This window comes from Acomys minous (assembly GCF_964271855.1).
Source record: "Acomys minous genome assembly, chromosome: 19".
Classification (NCBI taxonomy): domain Eukaryota; kingdom Metazoa; phylum Chordata; class Mammalia; order Rodentia; family Muridae; genus Acomys; species Acomys minous.
This window is the reverse complement of record NC_140499.1, coordinates 58,188,688-58,213,117: the sequence shown is the minus strand read 5'-3', so window position 1 is coordinate 58,213,117 and position 24,430 is coordinate 58,188,688. Positions and strand designations below refer to the sequence as shown.

Genomic DNA, 24,430 nt, shown 5'->3' with positions numbered 1-24,430 from the left:
ACGGCCCTGGCAGGTCTTCCGTCAGTGTAGGTTCTGAGCGGCACTTCCTTCTCTGCACAGAGCTCCATCCTGTGGCTTGCCTAAGTGACCTCACTTCTCTTCCAGACCACGTGCGCTCAGTACAAGCCTGGCCCTTGGACCACCACAGCGGCTGGCTCTGCATCTGTGCTTTCCTTTACTGTCCTTCATAAAGTAAGAAGAATTACTGATGGCCAGTGTCCTGTGCATGTTACATAGAAAGTGACTCCGCCTTCGCTTCCATTTTTTCCCAGACTTCCATTTTCTTCATTTTGATTGATTGGAACTCATTAGAGCAGCTCCTGCTTCTGTTTATAGACTTTGTGCTATTTCAGGTGGCAGAAGGGACATTATGGTCACTATGAGGCCATTATGAGAGGCAGTTTTAATGACTTGTATTTGCCAGGGTAGAAAATGGCCAGAGGACATGGAGAAATTTAAAAATTTATACAGAGAAGGGAAAGGACCACATAGAACATTTTAATTAGTAACAACGGGAACCTGGTGGCCAGTTTTTACTTTTTCTAGGCCTCCAGAAGACCATTTTTGATTTGACAGCGACTAAATAAAACAACTGCTGAGTAATTGGGTAGAGCCTGCTAATTTATATTTGTTATTAAGTTGCTAGACATAGAAAAATATGTGTCCCCACCTCTTGAATTGGACTGAAGTCATTTATTTCACTCAAGTAAAAATCTTCCACCTTAAACAAAAATTAAAGTATTTAAGTGTCATATACAATGCTGCAAAATCAAGGCTCACTTGGGAGATGGTCTGCTTGGGTTAAATCCTCGTTCCTTCTTTTGTCAGTTGGAGTAAGTTATTTACCCTCTGTGTGTCAGTTTCCTCAACTATAAACTGGGAAATAATGGTATATTCTCTCATAGGGCATGTGCTTGTGAGCGAGGAGTAGCTAGTTTACATGTAGAGTATGTAAGCTGTTGTAACTACGACTGGAGCCTTATCTGTTATTACTTATTTTATTGTTTATTGTGGCCTTGGAGTTAAGGACTTAATCTTGCTTATGGTATTATCAAGGCATTCAAGGCAGTATATTCAGACATTTCCAAATCTAAGCCTATTTCTATGATGTATTGTTAGTCATAAGATGACTAAAATCACAGGAGACATTGCATATTTTTCAGTAGATTGTCCATCATGGATACAGCTTATATTTAAGGGCTTTTGTAGCTGGCAGATTGCCGTGGCACTGGGAAGCAACGTCGTCTTAGCCCTCAGGATCTCAGTGATATGGGCGGAAATGACAGCAAGTTGGAGTCAGGTTTTCACTATGCAAATATGGATTTGTAACTATGAAGAGCATAGAAGTGAAGGTCCCTGTGGGCCTTAGATTTGGTGTGGGAAGCAAAGTACATAGGATTTAAACCTCAGTGACAGAAGCAATTTAAACATCCAAATTCATGCCCTGTCACGGGGGCGGGGCTTTCCCTCCTTTGGGCCGTAAACATGAATATCGAGGCTTTAACACTTGTAAGAAGTCTGTCTTTGCTATTTTGGTATAAAGAACATTTCCAAATGAAGTGGCTTTGCCTAAGACACCAAAGGCAGTTACTAAAGCTTTGCATTCTAAGTGTCCTGTATATTTTGTGTGTGTTTTATAGCCAAGTGTACCTGTGTTACTATGCACTTGCATACATGTAAAATAATATAATTATGCTGAAAACATATTGTGGGTTTATTTGTGTTTTTTTTCTTAAGATTTCTTTTTTAAATTTTATTTTATGTGTATGGATGTTCCTGCATGTATGTCTGTGCAGCACATACATGCCTGGTACCCGCAGAGGCCAGATGAGGATATCAGATCTCTTGGAGCTGGAGTTACATATGGTTATGACTAGCCATGTAGGTTCTGGGGACAGGTTTTCATCCTCTGAGCCATTTTTCCAGGCCTGAATTTATTTTTTAATACTTTTTATGTTTTTACATATACATTTATATTATTACACATAAATAAAATAAACGACACACAGCAAGAAGAACCATGAAACAATCAGAGATTATATTAATGTTATTTTCATAGTGTTTTGGCTATTTGTATTTGGCAACCTTGAAGAAAACATCTTTCCTATCTTGGTGAGTCTAAAATTCTGAATGTAAATCAATATCTATCATATCTCATCTCTGTCAACTTAAAACATCTATCTAGACCTAAAAACATCTTAACCCCTAAACAACTAGGCTTAATTGTAAGACTAAGCTACCTGGTCTTCAATCCCATCAGAGATTTGAGAAGGAATAAAATTAATTACCTGAGTAAACAGGAAGTGTAGGTTGATAGCTTCCAAAGTGAAAAAAATGACAGAGTTCGCTGCCTGAACACCCAAAACTCTCTATAAAGTTGGAGCATCATCTTCAGCCTTCAGGCCCCGTGTATCTGACAGATATATTTGTGAGGCAGGAACTATTGAGGACTTGCTCACCCTGTCTTGGCAGAGTTTGGCCATTGACTCTGCCTGCAAATAAATGAAGCTCCTTTCTTTGAAAGTTGTTTTTAAGCACCCACAAAAACTGTGAACAGCGCTGTCAGTTAATGTTCTGTTCTGTTTTGTGTATTTTGGTGCTGGCAGTCAGACCTCTGGCCTCACACTTGCTGAGCAAGTGCTCTAGGCTTACACCTCCAGCCCTTACTAGTCAATTTTCCTGAAGGGAGAAACAAATACTCCATTGATCTTTGATGCAGCCCTTTTTGTTTAGCTGGTTTTCTACACCAGCAGAAGGAATTTGATTAATTGCTGTGAATTTTGACAAAGCCCACAGGTAATGAAATTTTTTGGTCTATCTATTTTTTTCCTCCTTTATTCAAGCAAATTGATGGAACAGTCTGTCAGAACACTGTAGCAAATAAATATATGCTCTGCAAAAGTACAGGACCACAGTGCTGCCCAGTGCTCACTTGGGATGTAGAGAAGCAGTGTCCTGCCATTGCTGGCACGGCCTGCATCCTGAAAGCCGCTCTCCTGGGACCTTCTGTTATTGAGCTACTTTACTGAGGTGTTTGCTTAGGCTTAGACCTGCAGTCTGTCATCATTAACACCAAGGAGGATGTGAACCCAACCCAAGATTAAACCTTTTACTTAGATTTCAGTAACTCTCAGCTTTCTAGTTACCCAGGACATCGGTATTAAATTACTGCTTCTTAAACGGAGACAGCGAAAGAATTTGATGTGCAAATAGCGTGTTTTTTTCCTCACGTGATTTAATGCTATCTGGGCAGACAATCGTCGTCAGTTATAAAGCTAAATAACTGGGCAGTGCTATTAAATAGTACATGATGACATAACAGGACCCCAGCTCCGTCCCTTCCAAGCCCTAATAAATGTATTCTTTCTTTTATTTTTGGGGGAGTAGCGGGTTGAGACAAGGTTTTTCTGTGATGTCTGGCTGTCCTGGAGCACACTCCATAGAGCAGGCTGGCCTCGAACTCAGAGATTTGCTTTATGCTGCCTCCATAGTCTGCACTTGGGGAGGAGTAAAGGTGTGTACCGCCATGCCTGGCTTCCAGATAAATTTCTTATCCCTTTAGACCACATCCATCTTTTTTTTCTTTCTGTCTGTCTTCCTTCCTTCCTTCTTTCCTTCTTTCTTTCAAGCCTAAGCAGGGCTCACAACTTGGGGTAACAGCACCCTCTTGCCTTAGACTTCCAAGTAGCTTGTGCCTTTACAGATCCACATGTTTTTGTCCACACTGTTGGATTCTGTTTACTAGTATTTTCTTGAGGATTTTTTTCTATTTTTGTTTGTAAAAAAGATACTTGTACGTAGTTTTCTGTCTTTGTTTGGTAATGCTGACCTCATAGAAGATTAGAAGCATTCTCTCTGCTGTCTTCTGGGAGAGATTACAGAGAATTGGCGTGACTTCTTCCTCCAGTGTCTGTAGACTTTACCAGTGAACCTGCCTATAATTGCTCCTTGCTGATATGCAAGGTTGCTGGACATTGCGTTTCTTTACTTGGATCATCTTTTTTTCCTTATGTGAGTTTTTGTAGAATTTGTTACAAGGGCTGTGTTCATTTCACTCAGGCTATTAAGTCTACAGATATAAAATTGATAATAACATTCCTTGATTATTTTCTCAGGGTTTGAGGGATCAGAAGTGATGGCCCAACCTTCATTTCTGTTATTGATAATTTGTGTTCTTTATCTCTTTGTCTTAGTTAATGTGGCTGAACTAAGAATTATCAATTTTATTGATTATGCCAAAAGGCAGCAGCTGGCTTAGTTGACGTTCTCTATTGTTTTCTGATTTTCAGTTTCATGAATTTCTGTTGAGGTTTTTAAAAAAATTATTTCCCCCCTTCTGCTTATGTTATCATCAGTTTTAGGTTATCTCCTTCCTATTCAATGCTGTAATTTTATCCAAAGCACTACTCCTGTACCTTGTAGGTTTTTTTTGTTTTGTTTTTTTTTTTAGTTCAGAATCTTTAAATTTTTCTTTTGAGGTTTCTTCTTTGACCTATGTGGTTTTGGAACTGTGTTGTTTAACCTTATCATATGCTTTTGGTGCATTAACACGCTCATGCATTTTCCCAGAGTGCAATTAGAGAACTGTTTCTACTCATAAAAAATTGTGGACATTGGGCCTTTAAGGGAGAGGAAGGCTGCAAAGTAAAAAAGGAAGAAAAAGTTACTTAGTCTTTTTTTTTTTTTTTTCTGGTCTCAACTGTGCTTGTTTATATGTTGGACTTAGGCCAACAGTAAAACACCCATTTAAATGAACCACTATTAAAATGATAGAATTCTGTCGTAAAAGGAGAGAATAATTACATCAGAGGTTAGCTCTGACAAGCAGTGTTAGCTCCCGTGGTTTCAGAGAGACAGGTGAGTTGGCTCAGTGGTTAGAAACACTTTGTTCTTGCAGAGAGCCCAGCTTTGATTCCCAGCACAACATGGCAGCTTACAACCATCTGTCACCCTAGTCCCAGGGGATCCAATGCTTTTATTTGACCTCTGTGGGCAGCAAGCATGCATGTGGTACATAAGCATACATGCAGGCAAGACACATACATATATAGAGTAATAAAATCTTAAACAATTAAATAAAAATAGATGCCAAAAAAAAAAAAAGAGAGAAAGATATAGACAGGAGATAGTTTCAGATTAAGGTTTTGATAAGCACTGTAATCATTGAAGGAAATTTGATGCAGCATTTTATAAGGAAACTTACAGAATTTATTCGAAAGATCGTTACCTCGATGGCAGGGCATCCTTAGCATTGCACAGAGGGCTACTGCTGTTAAACCTGCAAAGAGGTCTTTCTCTCTCAGTTCAGATCTGTAACATGACAATCATTTTTATTTCCTCATCATTTCTATTTCACCTTGTACCTGTTTCCTTGAGAAGATGCTGTGATAGGGTCAGTCGGTTTCCTGTACCTGGATGTGCTGTGGACATAAACTTGTATGTCAGCATCCATGATGCAGAAACTGGAGCTGCACATGGCTCTGAGAGCCAGGATCCTGGGGGGCCCGAGCCCCACTAAACCGGAGGCACCTGACAAGCCTCGGCGCCCAGCATCGAAGCTTTCCTCCAGTCGGCTGCAGCTGCCCAAATTAGTGTGCTGATTCTTTGTGTTTCCTCTTTTCTTCTCAGTTCAAATACAGGAGAAGAAAGGCAGCACCCTGACTCCACTCTTTTCTAACTCAGGCCATCTGCGGCACAGTTGGCTGGGTGTCCCGTGTGCGTTTTCCCAGAAAGGTCAGCTGCTCAGCTCTTGAAGGTGACAGGTCCAAGGCCTTGATGCTTAATCTAGAGGTTGGAGCAAAGTGAGCGAGCAGAACAGCTTCCAAGGAAACCTGTGACGTGACCGTTTACATGCCGCGCAGAGCCTTTCGCATAGTAGTCATCAAGGAAGCCTTTTAGGAGTTGAGGCCTGGGAGAAGTTCATGCCTGTGATTGTCTGGCAGCGGGGATCAGAGTGATGCTCCAGTCGCTGCAAGAAGCTACCGTTAATGTCCCCAAGTCCAAGCCAAGGACAGGGAGAGTGAACTTTAGGAGAAGTGAACCTACCTGAACGTGTGGCACTGAGGGTATCTGAAGCTCTGGCGTTTAGGGCTCATTTAGAGATATAGCTTCAGTGACATCAATGCTCTTCCTTATAGCCACAGGTAGGCACTCACATGGTATACAGTTAGCTACTTCAAATGGCAAACGCAGTGGCATTGAATGGGCAACCACTGCCTTTCTAACTTCAGACTTCCTATTAACCCCTCAAGAACCTTCTGTATGCATTGAATGGCTATTCTCCTTTCAGTCTTCCCCCAGTCTGCTCTCCCTGTGATTATAATGGTCTGTTTTGGATGTTTCCTATAAAATACTCAATAAATGACCATGTGTGTGCTTCTTTTAGTCATCATCATGTTTTGAAGCTTATTTAGAAGTTCACTCATTATTTTATTCTTGTTTATGGTTGAATAATATTTTACTGTATACACATATCACAATCTGTTTATCTGTTGATGAAATAACTTTGGGATATTTCTGCCTTTTGGTTACCATGAGTTGTGATTCTGTGAGCGTTCATGTTTGGATAACTGTGTATAGCTGGGATTACTTATTTATTTGTAACTAGAGAACATGGCAATTTCATTAGCTTGTTAAGAAACCACCAAACTCTTCACGGTAGCTATACCATGATATATTTCTACTAATCATATATGATGGCTTCATTTTTCTGTATCCTTACCAACAGTCGTTACAGGCTTACATTTTAAATTGTTGTTCTTTTATGATAGTCTTTCTGTTAGTGTGGAATGGTTTCTCATTGTGTTTTCCATTTGTGTTGTGGTGTTAATCAATCATGTAGATTACATATATTCATTGGTTATTTGACTGTCTACTTTAAAGAAAATTCTATTGAGTTCTTTGCTCATTTTTGAATTGGATAATTTTGTTTTTTGAGACAGGGTTTCTTTGTGTATCCTTGGTTGTCCTGGACTTGCTTTACTAGGCTGGCCTTGAACTCAGGGACATCTGCCTGCCTCTGACTCCTTGAGTGCTGGGATTACAGTTGTGTGCCATCTTGCCTGGCTGAATTGGATCAATTTTGTTGTTGTTGAATTTTAAGAACTCTTTATTTATTTTGGATACTAAGATAGCTCTCAAGAAAAAAATGCACATAAAGAAATAGTGCATTATGATCCATTCATAGAAACAGAGGAAAGTTGGAATTCATAATAGTTAAAAACTTAGTGTATCAGAGATAGTGAGGGAGGAGAAATCATGATTAGAATATATTATATGAAAGCAAAAAATATATTTTCAATACAACAAATCAAGTTAGGGGAAAAAAAGAAGAGTGAAGAGGTGTTGGAACCTGTTGAGTTGGAATTACATAGTCTTGTGAGCTGCCATGTGGGTGTTAACAATTGGACCCTGGGTCCTCTGGGAGAGTAGCCAGTGCTGCTAACTGCTGAGTCATCTTTGCAGCCCCATAGCCAGCTGTCTTGACCACTGACCCACCCTCCGGCCCCTCCATAAAATCTTTTAAATGACCACTGTATAAGCAACTATTAATTTTAAATGATTTTAGTATTTTTAGCACTCAGTACATCTGTGACTAAAAATGTGAAGATCTGTATATGTCTGGAATTTTTTTCTAGGAGAGCAGGCACTTTTGAGGTAGAGTTCATGAAACCCAGGCTGGTCTCAAACTCCTACGTAATTGAGGGTGACTTTGGGCTTACAGTTCTCATATTTCCATCTTCCAGATTCTGGGATGATAGGCATGCACCACAATGCCCAGTTTACAAAGTGCTGCCAGTGGAATTTACAGCTTTTTGTCCATTAGGCAAGCACTCTGAATTGAGTTACACCTCTAGCCTGTATGTCTGACAGCATGGAAAAGTATGTAGAGATGAGGGCATATAAGTGTACTATAAAAAAGTAACCAATGAGTGTGTTTTGTGTACAATGTACATTGTATCTAGATTTTTTAACATGGAGAGACAAAATTGGGCAATAATTTTTTTTTTATATTTCTAAACAAAACAAAACCTTTAGTGTGTATGTCTTAGTCAGTGTTCTATTGCTAAAGAGACACCATGTCCATGACCACTCTTATAAAAGAAAGCATTAAATTGGGGGCATTCTTACACTCAGAGGTTTAGTCCACTAGTCCTAGTGACACATTTCCTCCAACAAGGCCACACCTCCTAATAGTGCCACTCTCTGGTGACCAAGCATTCAAATATATGAGCCAATGAGGGCTGTTCTTAGTCAATCCACCACAGTGCATCAAGAGATATCAAAGTGAGAAGACAACCAATCAAATGGGGGTGGGCATTTACAAATCATATATTTGCTAACATAGACATTTCCGTACATGCCTTTCCTGTCTGGGCTGATAATACAACCCTCAGGAACCATAGACTATGTAACAAAAATCCCAATTCCAGGCATGAGAAGCTCCCTTGTGCATTATTGGTCAGGGGAGTCCCAGATATTATAGGCTATTGCTGCTGCTGCCCTTGGTTGCCTCGCAGAGGTCGAAGAAAAGTCTGTATCACTGACGACACCATGAGCCTCAGACCCAGGACCTAGAGGACCTGAACTCGGTTTGACCTGAAAGCCTCCTCCATGATAACTAGCTTTCATGGTACTAGAAGGTGCCATGCAAGCTTCCAGGGGGATCCACCAACAGCCCTACCTGGCTATCATGCTTATGAACTGAAAACAACAACCAGCATGGCAAGCTAATGCTGAGGTTGTGATAGCCATATGCATGTCTCAGCAGTAACCAACCAATGCTGTCTACTCAGACTTAAGGCCCATTCAACAAGAGAGAAATCACTCCTGGTACTAGAAAGCTAGCCAACTACCTGGGGCCATGGATCCAAGAGGACAGTCTACCTTCACCACTTTATTCAGTAAGAATAATTCCTGACTCTATTCTAAATATTTATCACCATACTTACAGATAAGCATAGCTCTCATGTCTTATCAAAAATGAATCTGTTTGCAAGAGATGGCGAGCGTTATAGAAAAGCATAACTGATCACACTACAGTGAGCAAGTCATCATGTGTTCAGCCTCAGCTGGGGCACCTATAACAACCCTAGTACTGAAGGCTCAGGGAAATCATGGTAGAGGGGCTGGACAAATGTGAAGAGCCAGAGGAACAGGAAGTCAGCTGTGAGACTGTGTCTCCTAGACATGCCATGAAGTGTCAATGACATGACAGCCTAACATGATCTGATCAATGACTATATAGCAATAGACATATTAATATCCATGCGGGAGATCATCTCCAGGACCAATCCTAGAGAAAACAACAGGCAACTAAGAAATGACTGGTAGTGGGAGAAATAGTCTTTCTCAGGGAAGAACCCCCAATATAAAATGGTCAGTCATACACAATGAAGACTGAACGGACATTTATATATTTAGGAATAGATGTACACACACACACACACACACACACACACACACACACACACACTTAAAGAAAAAGAGGCCATGAATTTGAGATAAAGTGAGGGGAGGTGCACAGAAGGAGTTGGAGGGAGGAAAGGAAAGGCTGCAATAATATAATTGTGTTTTAATTAAAAAACTAATAGAAATGGAAAATTTTCATTTGCTTACTGAGAATTTCACGTATGGTTACTAATTTGCATCATTTCTCCCTCTCTCTCCAACTCCTGCGTCCCCTGCCTCCTTCTCAAATCCATGGCCTTTGATTGCTACACGCATGCACACTCATATGAGTCTATAAACACAGCCTTGCTGAGTTTACTTTGTGTTGCTCATGTGTATATTTGTTTAAGACTGGCCACTTGAGATCAGGATCACTCCTCAGGGGTTCATCCCTGGAGAAGACTGCTCCCTCCTCACCCATCAATCATCCATTGCCATAGCACTTAGTCAGGGTGGGGCCTTGCGGGTTTTCCCTATGTTGATGTGTCGGTTGGTGTTACCATGTTACATACAGATATTGTTTAGGCATCTGTATTGTAGTTTCACAGATACTGCTTCCCTGTCATATATAGGAGACACTATCCTTGCGGCAGATGCCGTGGTCCTCTGGCTCTTAAAATATTCCCACAGCCCTTTCCCACAATGTCCCTTGAATCTTAGGTCTAGGGGTTGTATGTCGATGAACTAATGGGTGTGCGGCAAAGCTGTGGTCAGTTGTTCTCTGCCTTTTGTCCAATGTGTCTTTCTGTAATGACCTCCACCTGCTGCTATAAAAACAGCCTCTTTGATGAGGAATGAGAACTACATTTACCCAACAGAGGCAGCATGGGAACTCAAATAACTGAGTTTCACAATCAATGCAGCTCTGTTTTCTCAAGAACGTTGCCCACAGCGTGCTGGGATGTCAACCACCTGCCTGAAGAAGTGGACCTTTCCAGAGCTTCTCTAGTTGGGCCTAATACTCATAGCAGTGAGCTTTGTGTGTATCTGTGCAAAAATTACTTAATAATAGTATAAGTTAACAGTTTGGCTAAGTGTATATAAACCAATTGAATAGGAGAGCAAAAAGAAGTTAGTCAGATCTCTATGAGTTCAAGGCCAGCCTAGTCTGCAAAGCAAATCCAGGACAGCTAAGGCTATTACACAGAGAAACCCTGCCTTGAAAAACCAAACCAAATCAAAACAAAACAAAAAGAAGTTTCTCGGCAAGCAAAGTTTAATCCTTTAGAAAAACTTCCTGAAGACGTGCTAACAAAAATTGCTTTTTAATTGTTTGTGGATGATCTAGCCATAAGCCGCTCTGAAACCTGTAGGAACTTTACAAAGATTCTGCACTCATGTTGTGCTAAAGGCTTTGTAATCTACATTAAAGTTACCAGTCTGTTAAAAGACACGAAACTGTAAGCTATGAAATGTATATTTTATGTCAGAAAGATGATATCAATACCGATAGCCAGGGTCTCAGGCACAAAACAACTCCCTATGTTGAAATGAATGTAACTTTTACAGATTTTTTACAGCACCGTTGAGGAATCGGCTCTTTAATCCCATGATGAACCATCCACTGTGGCCAATTCTGGGCATAGATTTTTGCCACATCTGCCATCACAAAATCCGAGCACTCCATCCCCAACTCATTAACTTAAAGGACACTGTGTCTCGCAACAGGAACGTCTATGCTAGATTTTAGGACTGCCTGGCTCCACTGTCATAAGGAAGCATCTTCTCCTTCCTCCTGGCTTCCACACGGTTCTCTTAGGCTGGTCCCTGGCTGAACTGCAAAGTGGCTGCTGTATGTTCAGGAGTAGAACCAGGTCTATCCATTCTTTGGAACTTAAAAGCTTTCCCCAGAAACCCCCTCTGCAGATGCCACGTTTTATTGTCACTCTTAACCTGTCCCAACAAGGGCCCATTGGCCTTTAATCCTGAGAGTAGAGTCAGACTTGAGTCATTTGAGGCAGGATGAGTTCCTTGATAAAGCCTGTCCTGGTTAGGGTTTTTTTCTGTTGTTGTTGTTGTTTTGTTTTTTGTTTTTTGTTTGTTATCTTGTCACAGACGGATTCACATGGGAAGAGGGGACCTCAACTGAAAAAATGCCTTCATCAGATTGGTCTGTAGGCAAAGCTGTGAGATTATTTTCTTAATGAATGCTTGATGTGGGAGAGTTCAGGCACCTGCCACCACTGAACGGCTGGTCCTGGTGGCTACGAGAAAGGTAGCTGAACATGAGTCTGGAGAGCCAGCCAGTAAGCAGCGGTCCTCCATGGCCTCTGCTTTACTTCTTGCCTTCAGATGCCTTTCCTGCTTGAGTTCCTGCCTCGGCTTTCCTCAGCGATGGACTGGGGTCAGGATATAGACACTTTTTACCCCCCACCCCATGTTGCTTTCAGCCTTGTTTTTATCATGGTAACAGTAAGAAAGCTAGGACAAAACCAAAGCTTGTTAACAGGAAGCCAAGGACAAGCTTGGCGGTAGAATGGCAGCCATTTTTACAGTGATGGATCTTTCATGCAGTGCACTTTCCTTTAAGCTTTTGATAAGAGCTGAGCAGTAGCGAAACTAAGGATATGTTTGTGAGCATCCACAGTGCGTCCATATGGTACTGTTGTTCAGGAATGTATTCATTTACTTCACAATGGGCACTCACTGCGAGGGGCAGGTTGCCTTGCCCTTCTGAAAAATTGTATAAAGTCTAGCAGTCACACCTGAATAGATGGCCTTGCCACCTCGGCGTGGAAAGGTCGGTGGCAATCTCGAGTTGCGGATGATTGTGGCGGTTCGGAGAGTTTCGCTCTCATTGTCACTTAGTCCCCTTTTCGCTGGGGGCTTCTTTCCCATTTCACATGGCTTTGGAGGAGAAAATAATTGTGCTCATCTATAACCTATTTCTTTCCTCTTATTCTTAGCCATGAGAATAGCATGTGATTTAAGCCCCGCTAGTCAGGGGCTCTATTTTCCAGGCTGCAGCCATGTCTTCAGGGAAGGTGTGGTAGAGTTATGAGAGCCATTCTTGGGAATTTTTTTTTTAATGAGATAGTGCTTGAAATGCTTATGGTCTTCGGATGGAAATGAAGGCCAAACGATCACTTATTTCTGAGGTCACCGAGGGGAAGGCTTCCTATGGTGTGGGAGGAAAAAAAAAAAGCACCTGTAGGCAAAAAAGCCATGATAAGTAGAGGGTATGTTGCAGATGTGTAAGAGCAAATGAATTCGGGGCATCACAATCCCAAGACCAGTTATCTTCGTGCGGTGAGCCACCTCGCTGTCCTTCTGTCTAGATGAACTGAAGTTCTTCCTGCTTTGTTTATGTGACTGTGAGTTGGGGTCCTGTCACCTGTAGCTTCTAACACCCTGATTAATTAGAGGACGTATCTGAGAGGATATGTGAGGGCAGTGCTGTGATATTCCTTAGAAGGTTCACTTTAATACTTAGTATGCTTAATGAACCCCTGTGGTCCATGCCGAAGAGCCCACTTATGTTCAATTTAACTCATGGCCATAGGAAAAATAACCTCAACCTGGAAATGGCCAGTGATCAGTTTAAATACTGAAGTTTGTTTCCAATAAATGCTTCTGGGTAAGTGAGTGGAGAGATTATCTTTTTCAGAGAGATGCATACTTGATATATGTTGTAAAAATATCTGAGGATGCTTACTAGATTGAGTGGAATCGTTTTTAAATAGTTGGACTTGGAGGTTGGTGAGGCTCACTTGATATCACTAGTTACCTGTCTGGGATACTCATGGTTGATGAAATATAACCCTAAAAAAGCTGGGCAAGCCTAGCATAGCAAGGGATCAGAACAGATGCTGAGACTCACGGCCAATGGGGGAAGTTAGGGTGTCTTGTGAAACAGTTGGGGGAAGGATAGAAGGGCCTGGAGGGAACAGGAGCCCCACAAGAAGACCAGCAGAGCCAACTAACCAGGGCCCGGATGGGCACATGGAGACTAAAGCACCAACCAGAGACCATGCGTGGACTAGACCTAGGCCCCCTACACGGATGTACACGACGGGCAGCTCAGCCTTCATGGGGATCCCCTAGGAAGGGGAGCAGGAGCTGTCTCTGGCAAGGACTCTGTTGTATGCTTTTCGGTCACTTTCTCTTGGCAAGGCTGTGTGGCCAGGCCACTGAGGAAGCCGATGCGCTCAGCCTGTGTGACTTGATGTGCTGGGGTGGGTTGCGGGGGGGGGGGGGGCTGCTCTTTTCTGAGGGAAGGAGGGGGAAGAGGGAAGGAGGAACAAAAAAGGGAGGAGGGAGGGGACTATGAGTGGGATGTAAAGTGAATAACCTAATTAATTTTAAAAAGACAAAGAAGCTAGATGAAGATTACTGTGAACCTTTAAAAAAACAAAAACAAAAAGAAAAGGCTGGGCAATGGTGATGTATGCCTTTAATTCCTGTACTCAAGAGGCAGAGTCAGACAGATCTCTGAGTTTGAGGCCAGCCCGATCTGCAGAGCCAAGTCCCAGGATAGCCAGGGCTACACAGAGAGACACTGTCTCAAAAACAAAACAAAGCCAAAACCAAAATCAAGAAAGAAAAAATAAAAGGAAAGGAAAGGAAAGAAAAGAAAAAGAAAAAGAAAAAAAGAGCATAGTACACAGTTACTTTTATGTCCTTTAAATCTGAGATTCACACACTCAGGAGACCTTCCTGTTTTACACTGAAAGCAAATCTGAGTAGAATTTTAATTTATAAATATGGAGGCCAAGAGCAGAATTGATTTGGGATCTGAGAACGTAGGTGTCTGAGCCCAGAGGCCCCCTGTGTCTAGCATCACCACAGTAAAAGTAGTTAGAACTGGGGACCAGGGACACTCGCGGGGAAGCACTCTGCTAAATGGAAGCTGGGTTGGATAAGTGTGTCAGAAGAACTCAGCCTTTTTCCCATTGTCTAAGATTTTAGTAAAGTTACAACTTTCACTTGTTTCTTCAAAGACAAATAAGGGGCAAGTGCAGAGTGACAGAACAGGCCTGGTCCAATTTTAGGACGAAAATGTGAAGTTAATGTAGTAAAACAAATGTTTCAGTGTAGCAGCCCTTTAAATTCTTTAACTGTATTGAAAAACGTGGGGCCGACACCAACCGTGTAATGACTGTATTAAGACAGGGAAATGACCCTGCTCCAGCACGGCCTGGTGTGCACCCAATGGGGTGTGTTAGTTGTCCCAGCGTGCTGTGGACCGACAACAAAATTGTATGTTGTTCAAGGGCATTGATAATAAACTGAGTGGCCACAAATAAAACTGTCCTTTCGTACTCTGTGACTAGCACTGAATAATTTGGGGTTTCTAAAAACGGGAAGCCATTTGATAATCTTCCGAGCTCTGGGCCATCTGCAAGCCAATTTCCCTGGCTTAGAGTCCGATATGGAAAGAACCAAGAGTCAGGCCTGAAAAGACTCTTCTGACAAAGTGGGACAGATGACGCTACACCCAAGAGAATGACCGTCTGCCAAGACTTGGCCAACGGCTTTTCTTTAAGGATGTTTTGCCATATGGTCTCCTCCAAAAGCTAAAGATCAGGTTTCAAAGTCTACACATTCACATTAATAAATCATGTTCTTGAACTAAGGGCAGGCACTACCTGCGTCTGGGAGGTAGAATTCAAATGGGGCTGTGGAAAGCGGAGGAAGGGATTGCCCTGGGCTTTGAGTAGATGGGGGAGGGTGGTGTGTTTTAGGAAGGATGTCTAATACAATATTTACCAGGACCACAAGGCTCTAGTGAGTTTTCCATGACCTCTGTCAGGGAAGTGTTTTCACCAACTAACAAAAGACACCCCTCTAAGAGTGCTGAATTTCAGAGGTAGAAACAGTGAAACCAGTTGGGAAAACGTTTGAAACAATCATTTTTAAAACTTATTTACAAGCCAACTTTGCTTCTTAGGACAGAAGGCACATCTTCCCATCTTTCCAAAGGAGAAATCTGTTGTGACATTTTATTAGCATTTAAGGCAGGACTGAGACTTCTACAGCATCGTGTGAGAGCCGGATGATTCTAGCTGAGGTCTCCCACCCAGGGCAGCTTTCAGTGCCCACAGCTCTTCTTCATGCTGGGACAGCTACATGTGCCCTGTCAAGGGAAGGTTTGCTGTGAGAAAGAGACCAGCTATTATAGAAGAGAACTTTAAGCAGTTAGAACACCACATTTAATATTTTAAACTCTGGTTATCTGTTTATTACCTTCTTCCATACAATATGTATTTATTAAAACTTGATGATGATTAGGCTGGCCGTAGATCCTGAATCCAGGCAGCCTTTCAAGTGTCTGAGACTACAAGCGCGTGGCACGGTTTCCAGCTTTTCAATAAGCCCATGGTATTGATAAACAAAAGGGCACCTATGACTATTGATTAACCAGTTGATTTTGGGGGCTAAAAGAGAAACCAAGGACTTTGTGCACTCTAGGCAGATGTGCTACCAGCCCTCATATTTATTGATTCTGAAGGCTCCAATGGCTCATAGGCAAGCTCTACTGCTCCTCTCTCGGGAGTCTGAGAGCACTGAGAACTAGTCTTGCCTCTGAGAGCCAGAGGCCTTCACGGAGCTAGAGGGCGTCTGGAACTGAAAAGCAAGGTACAGGCTCGTAGTCATCAGAGAGGCCATAATATATTATTTAAGCAGAAGATAGCTCTTGCAGATCTTGGACACGGAGTAGTATTGAACTCAGAGTTTTTTCTTTCTTTCTTTTTTTTTTTTTCTCCCTGAGGTATTTTGAGTCTGAAAGAGTCAAAGGAAGACAGAATCTAGAAATAAAACCTGAAGGAACTGTTTTGAGACGAAGCCTGGAGGAGGCGGTATAGGAGGGCCAAGTGGAAAGAGGAGGTAGAGGCTGTGTAACAAACAGCATTTCCTGGTTTTTCATGGCTCTGTGCTTCTGATAACTCAGTTTAAACTTACTATTGGAATAACTCAGAGATACAGCATTTACAAAGGAAAAACAACCTCTCAGAAACTTAATATGTGGGGAAGACAAAGCCGGGGGCTGTGACCCTGGGGCCTGCTTTCACGCACAGTCTACTGCTATTAAGTGTACTGAGGTCTGGCCTTTGCCCAGCCTTGTGCCTCCTTTGGAGGCCTTAGCCTTCTGCCAGGATCTGGCAATCTAGGTTCCTCATCAGAGCACGGGGACTGAAAGCGGGTTGCTGTTGCCCTGGCCCCAGGCTGGAGCTTGGGTGGGAAAGGACGTGCTGCCTTGTAGGCTATCTCTAGGTGATCTGCAGCACGCCGTTGATTTAGAGCCTTTGGCTGAAGCAGAAACTCAACAGTGAACTGGTTTTTTTTGTTTTTGTTTTTGTTTTTGTTTTTTGTTTTGTTCTGTTTTTGTTACTATAACAAAGTAAGAGCTGACTCTATGGGTTGGCCTGGGAAATTCAAAGGATGGAAAAGTCTGTTTTTCCACCAGTCTGCTCTTATAGACCTGCTTGTAGACCTCTATATGCCCTCCCCATGGGCCCTCTCTAGACATTATTCATGACTTTGGAGGACCAGTCCTTTTGATATATCTGCTCCCAGCGTCAGGCAAATGCAGGCCATGCTTACAACATTTTCTGCTCTGGAGTTCTAGGGAAGTCTTCTCTTAGGGCGGTACACGTATTTAGCATTATTTGGGAAGAATGTAGGCATCATTAGCATAGGCCCAACCTTGTACAGATGAATGCTTAATAAACATTACCTGAGGAAAGCAGATGAGCTGAGAAGAAAGCTGACTCTAGCTGTTGCTGTCACTGGGAGCATTTATTAAACTCTTTACCTTCATGGGGCACTGAGCCAGGCATGGTACAAAATACATTAGCAGATGTGGCTTGTGCCCTTGGAGACCCAGGGCAGCATTTGCAAGCTCATTCTGGTGTGAAGTGTGAAATTTACCTCTGTTGTCGTTCTCAGCTGACAAACTCGTAAATAGCGGTTGGGGCAAGAGTAATGGTGGCCAACGGAAGGCTGGTACGCAGGTAGACTGCACCCAGGGCACTCCGTTATTACTCCATGCCCCTGGAAGCACTTCCCAACGCTGTGTGGTGGTATACTGTACCGCTAGGTATCGTAGCATGTTGTATTGTACACTTAGGCTTACTCCTAACGTTTTTGTGTTTGGAGGTATAAATGCATTTTTTAAAAAGATTTATTTTTGGTATGTTGTTTGTCTCTGCCAGGAATATTAAGGTCTGGATTGGCCAGAGAATGATTTACCTTTCTTTGCAGGTCAGGGGTTTTTGGGGAGGCCCAAGAATTTCCTTACAGTGGGAAGCATTGTAAAGCTTGACTGATCCCTGACGAGGTTGGGAACTGGAAGCTGAGGTTTGTTCTTTCTCCTCAGGCCTCTGCTGTTCCATGTTTCTAAATACAGTTGGCTTCTATAGTTTTCTCTTTTCACATGTGGCCCCGGCTCCTGCCTTTGTCAGCGATAGAAACATTCCCTTATTTTGAGGTGATTCTAGGTCTGTAGTAGATCTGCTAAAATCATGTGGAGAATTCTCATACACACTCTAAGCAGCTCCCGTTGATGCTGGCCTCCTCTGTTCTAGGGGCCTTGCTGCTCACAGGATGATGGGTGCACGACCTTCCTCTCATTTCCAAGGGCCCTCCGACTGGGTAGTGGATTTTAGTTTTCAGGATTTAATGTTTTAGCTTTTCATGAGACATTTGATACCTTAAAATGTTCTAGTTATAACAGTAGGGAACTCTAAGGTGGTGGGTGTTCATGGCTGCATTTCAGCTATGGTAGCATTGAGTGAAAGGAGAATTTTGACTTGAGAGTCCTTGCTGGGGGTCTTGAAGTACTGTTTATTGATCCTTCTGTTTACTTAACAGTTAGTGACTACCCCATAAGTGCCAAATAGCATGCTAACCTCGTGAGACGCCAAGTTGAATTTCAAGTTGGATGGTTTTGGTCAACAGTGTACAGATGCTGCGGTGCAGGTGCACCCAGTGTGCTGTGGAGAGCACAGTGCCCCTCCCTGATGCTGCAGCCTTCACTTGGCAGCAACAGCTGGAAGGAACGCTCACAGCAGATGGAAATGACCTTTTCTGTTTAGTCCACACTTAGACTTACTGTGGCTTAGGTAGCTTCAGGGAGCTGGCAGTGCTTTGTCATCTTACCAGTAGGTGAATACAGTGTTCCTCCTGAGGAGAGATAAAACAGTCATTAAATGTGGTGAAAGGCTGATTGGATTTATCTTCCCAGTGCTACCCGCTGTTCTCCTTTACCAGACACATCACAGTTTATAACCATTATTTATTCAATTACTCTTCAGTCACAATAAGGCAATGGCATAGCGATTTAACAGTTGTCTTTTGCTTCTTTATATAAAAATTAGAGCAGATACTCATACTTTCTAGAAAATGATTACATATAGATAGACCCTTTTAAAATGCATCCCACTAGATTGTTTAAGTGACATTACTCGGGGAAAATGTACCTTTGGACTTGTTCATTACAGGTGCCAATCTACAGCTCTGCTTGGTGTAAAGCATGGGGTTTTGTCATTGGTATTTGTGTTTCTGCATTCGTACACCCTTAGTGCACATGGACACTACTTTGTTCCTTAGTGTCCCATTGGCTCATCAGTTAGCCCTTTTTGGAGGCTTAACAGTAGATGATGTGGCTGTGCCTTTCTCTGTGGACTTTGTGGAAGATGTTCTGGAAATGGGGGAATATCGTCACAACAGACTGGAAACTCCAAGTCCATACCAACAGTTTCAGTGGAGACTTTGCTTGTAATTAGGGCTTTCTGCTGTGCTTGCATCTGTTAAGAAACACAGACAATGTTTAACTTCCCTCTATAAACTCAGATGTATATCTCTCCATGTTAAGTATTAGTTGATTGAGAGTGAGTTCCCATGAGCACAACTCAAAATAGAGCAATAGAAACAATCGAAATGGCAGGTGGACAGGTTTGAAAACTGTGAGGGCTCTGTGCCTTTGTAACCAGCAGTAGGCAACCTGATGCCATACACCGTGGTCCTCAGCACACACTGCGTTGAGATCAGAATCTTGCTTCCAGGTAGAGATTCAAGACAAGAGGCATAGAAAGTGATCGGTAGACGTAGTGATGGGCCAGATACAAATCTATGATCTATCTAAACACTCATGACATCCTAAATTATCCAACAGTCTAACACCACACCAGCAGCGGGCTTGGCTGTTAAGATGCCATATGGTTATCAATGTGGAGAATTTCCTCCTGATGAGTCAAAAGCTTTGATTGATTCCTCTTCAGTGAAATGGAATCTACTTTTTATTTCAGTTCTGTGGTGGCCGACCCTCCTTCTGCAGCTCCCACTGCATGTTCAGTTTGCTGAGACCTGTTGTGAGCGTTTCGGACAGTGACATCACCAAACCAGTGGTGAAACAGGTAAGAACCCAGATCTCACTCTTCCCCATCCATTCCTCTGTTGTTGGGCATCTGTGTTGGTTCCATGACATACTGTGAAGAGTGCTGACAATATGACAAAACAAAACAAAACAAAACAAAACAAAACAAAATGCTGTGCAAGAATCTCTACTGTAGGTTGACTCTGAGTCCTTGGGCAAATTCCTAGGGGTGATGTAGCTGGATCAACTGGTAGATCTAAGGTTAGTTTTTCTGAGAAACCTCCACACTGATTTCCATAGTGGATGAACGTGTGGACCATCTCATCAGCAGTGTATCAAAGTTCTTTGCAGTTGGCACTCTTGCTAGCATTTGCCATTCTGACTGGCGTGAGAGGGAATCTCAGTGCAGTTTTATTTTCCAATTTCCGCTGCCAGTTAGTGAGGGCGAACGATTTTTCATGTTCGTTGCCCATTTATATTTCATCTTTTGAGAACTGTCTGTCGCTCCTTTAGTGACTATTATGCTATTTGACTTCATGTTTAGTTTTTGTCTTGTTTTTCGCTCTTCATTCTGAAACTGAATCTTCTGCCAGCTGTCAAAGCTTTTCCTCCTGTTCTGTAAGCTGTCCCTTCACCTGATTAGCTGTTTCCATCAGTGCCAGAGTGTTTTAATTTCAGGAGAGGCCATCTAGTTATTGCTGGCCTTATTTCCTAAGCAGTAGGAACCCCCACCCACCACAGCCACCTGTGTTTTGAAGCTCTTGACTCCAGTCTGGAACTTGCTTCTTCATTTTTCTTTTTCTTTTTCTTTTCCCTGAAGATTTATTTATTTATTTAGTATAGTGTTCTGCCTGCACATACTCCTGCAGGCCAGAAGAGGGCACCAGATCTCATTATAGATAGTTGTGAACTACCATGTGGTTGCTGGGAATTGAACTCAGGACCTCTGAAAGAGCCGACAGTGCTCTTAACCTCTGAACCATCTCTCCAGTCCTACTTCTTCATTTTTCTTAAGTCCATCTTCAGTGAACATTTCCATGTTGGTGTCGTACTTGCTAGTCATCGTCTAGCTCTGTAAACTGCCCAAGAAGCCTTTTTTTTGCCCATATCATCATTTTTCCTTTGTTTTCCACCAACGAAGGAAGTAAACCTTTGTAGTTTAATCCCTTATATTCTCACTTGTATTACCTGTCGAGTTAGTTTTTGTGAATGGGGTGGTAGTGGTCAAGGTTCATGTTTCTAGTTATTCCGTCAACATTTATTGAATTTGTTCTTCTTTACGTGTTGTATTATGCTAATGACTTTGTGACAGTCATGAGTTTGTATGAGGAGGTCTGTTTTGGGGACACTATTCTTTTCCATAGTAGTTCTTTGATGGTCTTGTACCATTTAGAAAAAAATATTGTTGTGTGCATGTTTGTGTGTATAACGCACACGTGTGAGTGTGTGTGGAGGTCGGAGTACAACTTCTGGGAGTTGGTTCTCTCTTTCCACTGTTGTACCCACTGATCCATCTTTTTTGACTTGTACCATTTTTAATAGTTTTTATCATCCAGGTGGCTGTTCCATAAGTCACATGGAATAACAAATTTGAAGCTTTATATTTTTTGCTGTGAAAAGTAATAGTGTGCCTGTCCAGCTATTGATATTTGAAAAGAAGTAACATATACACAAAATCCAAGGCAAATATTTGTAAGTACAGTGCTACTATTTAGCTTTATGTAATGCAGTCTAATTTTTATTTCTTCAGCAAATGAGAGAGCACCTGCTCTCATATTTACAAGAAAGTAGAAGGAATGCTGTGATCAGTGCCCATGACGCTCTTGCCATCTGGGAGAGGGCAGTTTATTTTGCTTCTGGCTAGTCAGCTTTCTGTCTCTGTGATGAAATAAATGATAAATGTAACTTATGCAGAGAAAAACATTTATCAAAGGTTTGTTTTGATTTCTGGTTCAAGAGATTCAAGGCCAAGGTTCAGTGGATCCATTGCTTCAGGCATCTGGTTTCTACTGGATGCTGGGTGGGCAAAAGTGGGGGCTATCAGTGATGACTGGTGCTGATGGCTTGCATCTGGAGGCAGGAATCCAAGCTGGAGGTGGAGAGCTCCCTGTCTCCCCTGAAGGGCATGCTCCCAATGACCTATGGCTTTTTGTAAGACCCTACCTCTTAAAGGTTTTACTGCCTATCCTGGGGACCAAGCCTTTAATATATTGGCCTTTAGGGACACCTTTTAAAGCCATAGAAGCTTTTATATATCATTTTTATATTCTTTCTTTTATACACCAACCAAAGTTGTTAGAGAATTATAAAAAACAAAATCTTCAATGGAGGACTTTCCTAAAACTTACTATTCTCCATGGGTCTCATGATAATATATATATGCATGCCAGCTGACTGATAATAAGAGGTGAGTTTTTGCCCAGTTGTCTAAAGGCATTCACTCAATTATAGAAACAGAACAATGGCCATAACTCACGCTGTGTGTGCTGTCAGATGTGAAAGGTATCTGTCTTAAGCTTTTTTATATGCTAATCAGAAAGCCATTTAGTTGTGTAAATGATCCCTGAGGTACATGCTCTTATTTTATGTGGGTATATACATAAAATTATAGCGCTATGTGAAGTGTTTGTAAATGTTTAGCAGTTTTATGTGATCATTTATTCACTTAGAGGAGCCATTTGCTGTGGAAAGGCCACACTAGATCTCATTTTAAGTATTGTGTTGCTTTTCTTGGGGTAGATGGGTTTTAAGGGAGAAGCTGTTATTTTTGGCAAATGCTTAATATTTTTAAATGTCTTTTTCTGTATTAACAGTAAAATAATTGTATATCATGAAATTTTAATATGATTTCTTATGTTTACTGTAACAAAATTAATATCTGTGATAGACTACTGGTCTGGAAACTACAGATTTTATAAATTATTTAGTCATCTCTACAGTATAATCAAAGCCTGATAGTTCCAACTTGTGCTAATCTACATATTGGCACACGGGATGCAGAGGGCAGAACACAGGAAGCTGTGTAAGAATAGCTTTTGTAGACCTTACATATGCCTTTTAATTTGTCAGTGACTTAGAGACTTTCTTTGTCGGCCATGTCAGTTATTGTAACCAAGTAAAAATTCTTTTTTTTTAAAAAAACTTTATTTGACCTAGTGTAAATAGATGAGAATTGTTTGGAGAACCACTCTCTTTTATTCTTTTTTTTTTTTTTTCCTACTGGGTGGCATGAAAACAAAAACAAAAACAAAACAGAAAAAAAAAAAACCAACAACAACCCTATAACACAGATGGAAAAGCTTTCATTCTGGCCCCAGTGCTGGCTCCATCTTTCAATGCTGACAGTTTCTGGGTCCCTGTAGGTACCAGGCACGAGGACCTACTCTAAGATGAACCCAACTCAGACTAATTCATGAGGTACTTTAAGATAGAACTGGTAGGTTTTGTTGCATTGGCCTTAACATTCTGAGCTATGTTCCACTGTGACTGGACACTCTGGACTTAGCCTAATCTCTTTCTGGTTCTGATGATAGAAACATTTTTTTTTCCTTCTATCAAGGCAGTGGCAGGAACCATTCTGAGGTTCTCTTGAGAAATCTCTCAGTGGAAGTCAGTGGAGATGTGACTAAGTTGAAAGGAGAATAGTCAAAGCTGGCTGCTGGTCACCGTGTATTCCCTCAGTCACTGAGTCTCCTTTTTTCCTAATGGGAAATAACCCAGAAAATAAGCCAGAACCAGACCCCAAACCAAGGTAGAGAAGATTAACTTAAAATGAATTTCATCCTCTGGCTTTCCGTGTCATAGTATCATCCTATTTTCAGTAACTTTTGATAAAGGTGTATGAACAGTTAATGTGTTTTTCCCTCCCGAGTGCCTGTATCCCTCCCTCCCTCCTTAAATAAGAATTGGGAGCTCACAAGCTCATGTAATTGTAAACCAGAAGCTTAAAACTAAGAGTTTCTCCTCCATCCCTTCACACTGTGCTCTGTAACGTGACCCTCAAGGAGGGTGTGTTCGTTTTGTGATCAATTTTCTGTATGGTGCTTGAGAGTTTGGTCAGGCCTGACTCTGCTGCTAGTGAACACGTTCATTGAATACTGTGCCACTGTAGTATAGGCATATTAAATAACTGACTGGGCTGTGTCAGGTAGAGAGCGGCAACTGCACTCCTTTCGTTGCTATGGTGATGCATTTGGTTAAGGGGCCTGTCCATCATTTGTACCACATGGATGTGACACATGATGTAATTGTGGTTGGTGTGGTGAGAGGAGAGCATCAGCGTAGGAAGAGGTGGCATTTGAAGCAAATGAAGATGCTTGGACAAACTTGTGGGATGGCTTACATTGTCCCATTAAAAGCTTTATCCCAGGTAATGCGTCAGTGTGGAGAGCGGGGGAAGTGACAGGCTTGTTTGCTTGTGATCGTGGTAGCATTTGATCACTTACTGTTTACACTCTTCCGTCTGTCATCTTAGGAGGGCTTCCAGTAAGTGGAATTGATGCTGTCTTTAGCAGAGATTCTGAGGGGAAGGATATTTCTTTTATCCTTTGTTAAAAGCAAAATCTCCAAGCTGTTAGAGGAAGCCATTTTGTCTATGTACTGTCCCAGCAAATAGTCACTGAGCACTCAGCAGGGGTCCTGGAAGGCTGGGGGTCAAGGGCA

The 24,430-nt window shown here is 42.0% G+C and overlaps 1 protein-coding gene across 6 annotated transcripts in view; it reads left to right on the top strand.

Moving 5' to 3' along the window:
- FHIP1A (FHF complex subunit HOOK interacting protein 1A) overlaps positions 1 to 24,430 on the top strand; it is a 231,522-nt gene that overhangs the window by 79,932 nt on the left and 127,160 nt on the right. For 5 of the 6 annotated variants that reach the window (XM_084768558.1, XM_084768554.1, XM_084768559.1 and 2 more), the window contains one exon: positions 19,701 to 19,808. The exons of the other annotated variant lie outside the window; for it this stretch is intronic. In XM_084768558.1, the coding sequence (XP_084624684.1) occupies positions 19,740 to 19,808 (69 nt within the window). In that variant the 5' untranslated portion in view covers positions 19,701 to 19,739. Of the gene's footprint in view, positions 1 to 19,700; positions 19,809 to 24,430 lie in introns of those variants that run through there. 6 annotated transcript variants of the gene reach the window in all.